This window comes from Morone saxatilis, unplaced genomic scaffold (assembly GCF_004916995.1).
Source record: "Morone saxatilis isolate NCDOM2014 unplaced genomic scaffold, NCSU_SB_2.0 Contig2, whole genome shotgun sequence".
In the NCBI taxonomy this organism is placed as follows: Eukaryota; Metazoa; Chordata; class Actinopteri; family Moronidae; genus Morone; species Morone saxatilis.
In genome coordinates, this window is record NW_023339762.1 from 4,812,101 (window position 1) to 4,815,902 (window position 3,802).

Below are 3,802 nucleotides of genomic sequence, written 5' to 3' on the forward strand. Positions count from 1 at the left end.
TGCCCCAGCTGCAGGAAGATGTGTTGATGCTGGAGAAGGAGGATGATGGACAGCTCTATGCAGTTTTCAGCCTGTATGTGATAGAGAATGAACTGGTGGAGATCACACAGCTCATCAACAGGCTCAACAGCACCACCCTGGGATACCAGCGTCTAACTGCTAACACTACTAAACAGGTAAATTCACACAGAGTGATAACCACCACCAAAATCTAGATTGATCTTTGGTATTTTTGGTAAAAATGAAACATGCTCTCTTGACTGTGAATGCATCACTGAAAGCATATCAGATAGGTATAGAAACCACTTACATCTTTATTTGGGACTGCTAATATTGTCATCTGCCTCACAGCTTGCATTTTAAACAGTCAGACAAAATGTTTTTATATGCAGTACTGATCTATTTTATTTTAAAAGCTAATTCCATATAGGAGCTGTGTTTTAAAGATAAGTCTGAGTTTGGTGGTGAGGTTTGAATAAGGTAATTACTATCTTTTGACTAAACACTGGGATTTCTGTTCTGTTGCTGTTTCTCAGCTGAAAGACCTGAGAGCAGAGATGCAGCAGCTGGAGACGTACGACACCCTGCAAGTGGTGAAGAGACAACAAGACAACAAGCAGCTGAAGAGAGAACTGGACCAGTGCAGGAATCGACTTTATCCCATCACCCAACCCACTCCTCCACAAGGTATGTTGCTAAAACCACACTACACACCACACTGTCAGAAGCATCAGAGGCCATTCTGGTTCTCTGTCCACTGTGTGTGCACCAGAAAGTGACACTTCAAATGTTGTTCTGAACTGTAACAGGCCCTACTCACTAAGAGCTAATGTCTGGTATAAATGAATGGTGGAAAACTCTCAGCACCAATCATCACAATTAGGAAGTAATTATCAAGTGGTAGTGGATGCCTGGCAGTGTACTTACTTAGTTTCCCTGCATTGGCAGAGTTTCTTTCTTCATTGCTTCATTTTATATTTTCCCCCCAAGGTAACTGTCCCCATGGTGAATTTAGAAACATTACTGGGGTGAGGATGCACACAGAAGGAGAGTACCCTGGGTCCTACATGTATGGAGCCTGGGGTCGGGATCCCAAACCAGAGGCTGGGAAGGAGAACTGGTATTGGCTGGTCATGCTGACTTCCAGCAACATATATGCCAACTACGTCCGTCGCTACTCCAGCCTAAGTGCTCTCATTGTTGGGGTGAGCACCCCAGGTAAAGAACTCTTATGTTAGAAACCTTTTAGCTCAGTGTGCATACATGTGCAATACATACTTCTAATGAGCACTTATTAAAGACTTTCTGGTGAATGTGAAATTGAGCCAAAATGTCTTATAGAGTGTGTGTATTCATGGTTAATGATGAACATGTCACCAAGTGCCACAGTGTGGTGTTTTTCAATAGTTTTTGTTGACAACAATGAAGTTAAGTACTTAGTAGAATCAATGAATTGGCCCAAAAACGATGAGACCCTGCTGCCGTAGGTCGGGCTCGGGTTGGGCTTGGTCAAAATTAGATTTAAAAAAATATATATATTTAATATAATATAACCCTAACCCTAACCCAGCTGTAATTAATGAGTGAAGGTTTTGTTAGTTTTGATAATAACTTGCACTTTATTACATGCACACTTTAGATCTTAATAAACTATCTCAATTACCTATTTATTTTAATGAGAAATTTGGGTTCAGGTTCAAAACTGCTTTTGTGGTTCAAGGCTTGCACAGAATTTTTTCCAAGCTTGGGTTGGGTCGGGCCTGATATTTTGGCCAGATCAAAGCTCTAGAATTCATTATTCTTTTGGGTCTTTCATGGGATTTGCTGACGATAAGAAAAATATATCACCAGACTTATCCTTAAAAAAGTAATGCACCCAAAACTCTTTAATATTAATAAACTCCTGCTTCTTCTTCTTCTTCTTCTTCTTCTTCTTCTTCTTCTTCTTCCAGGTAATGTTGAGATCCACACCTCTAACCCAACCACTAACACCGTCCAGGGTCCCAATGCTGTGCTGTATGGAGAGGCCCTATACTACAACTGTTACAACCAAGATTCTGTTTGTCGATTCAACCTCACCACCAAAGCTGTTACCACCTTACAGCTACCCAAAGACACTAGGTTCGCCACTTAACTCTCTTTAAGCTCATTCATGTCATGAAATCTTTCAGATTTGCAAGTAAATGTTGAATTGTGTAGCTTTATAAGAACAACAAAACAAGAATATAAAACTACAAATGTATGAATCAACATGTGAAAGATTATATAGTTCCAAAGAAACATAATTTCTGTCCTGTGTTTTTTTTCAAGGTATAACTCAAAGGGTAACTTCTGCCACCTTGATGAATGCTACCCGTACACCGATCTGGACCTGGCGACAGATGAGTCAGGCGTCTGGGTGATCTATACCAGCAAACATGACTTTGGCAACCTGGTGCTGTCCAAGGTAGAGGAAGGTGAACCGCTGACGCTCGGCCAAACCTGGCGCACCTCGGTCTACAAGCAGGGGGTTACCAACACATTCATGGCCTGTGGTGTGCTCTATGCGACACGGTATGTCAACAAAGACGTGGAGGAGATCTTCTATAAGTTTGACACCACAACAGAGGTAGAAAGGTTTGACATTAGTGTGTTCATCAACAAAATGTCTCCCAACATTCATTCCCTGAACTACAGCCCTGTGGACCAGATGCTTCATGCCTACTGTGACTCCCACATGGTTTCTTATAAGGTTTTGTTTTCATAAGTGGATAATGCTGACAACATTTTCCATCAAAGACTGTCTACTCAGTGCTAAATTTAGTCACTTCTACTTTGCTGTTCTTTAAGTGTTAAGGTACTATCAATGAAAGTCCACACTTCCTGGAGATGTTTCACTTTAAAAGCCTTTTATTAGCCTATTATTATAGGAAGAATTATTTTGATGAAAGAAAGATAGCTGCAAATGCTTGGCAGATAAAGTTTGGTGTAAAATGTGCATTGTGTTTCAATTTTAATGTCACTATATTCACCACTTTGACTAAAATAAAGTGTGGTCAGAAGATTAGTAAGACGCTATATAAGTGTTGTCTTTTTACCAGTCCATACAAAATTTCATGGCAATCCATCTTGTCGATGTTGAGATATTTCAGTCTGGACCAAAGTTGTGAAAGAACTGTCATGCCTAGTGTCAAACCTCTGGCATTTACCTACAAATTATAAACTGAACATCTGATGTCAAATGAATTATTTGAGAACACACAATGTGTGCTGTTTGGTTCTACTTAATTAGCTGAATCATCTGTCTGGTAAAGTGGAACATGATAATACAGTCTGCAGTCACTTAAACATTTTTGTGTATACCTGTGGTACCATTACAAGAGCACAATGAATGCTGTAACAACACATAACCAAAAACACATAATGAATCATTCAAGAAAAAGTCTGTCTCGGTGTGAACTTTCTCCAGCGGATATGACTAGTGCAGAGTGGTTACTCTCTGTTCCTGAATTCTGAAGCACACGTAATGTATAAGAATCTCTTCAAACCCACAAACAAAAAAAAAAGGCAGTTATCAGTCACAGTTTCCCTTTTACTTTTAGATTTCCATTCCATCATTCGGTCACTGCGGTCTGAGGGACAAATGACCTCCAGCCTCCACAAACTGTCTGCTCTATCTGAATGATGCACTGCAAAACACTGGGGTTTTAAATTGGTTGGGTTTTTTGAGGGAGGGGAGCAGAGTTCCTGTGTGTTTTACTAATTATCATGATATTTAGCTATAAATTAGGGGTGTTACAAAAACCGATTTGAATCGGAAAAT

General features: G+C 40.0%; 1 protein-coding gene across 1 annotated transcript in view; it reads left to right on the plus strand.

Annotated features, from left to right (window-relative positions):
- Nucleotides 1–3,309, plus strand: part of LOC118330320 (olfactomedin-4-like) — a 3,861-nt gene extending 552 nt beyond the window's left edge. The window contains exons 2-6 of the mRNA XM_035664809.1: nt 9–176; nt 537–687; nt 991–1,218; nt 1,953–2,121; nt 2,311–3,309. Coding sequence (XP_035520702.1) covers nt 9–176; nt 537–687; nt 991–1,218; nt 1,953–2,121; nt 2,311–2,746 — 1,152 coding nt within the window. The 3' untranslated portion in view covers nt 2,747–3,309. The remainder of the gene's footprint in view (nt 1–8; nt 177–536; nt 688–990; nt 1,219–1,952; nt 2,122–2,310) is intronic.
- The last annotated feature ends 493 nt before the right edge of the window (nt 3,310–3,802 follow it).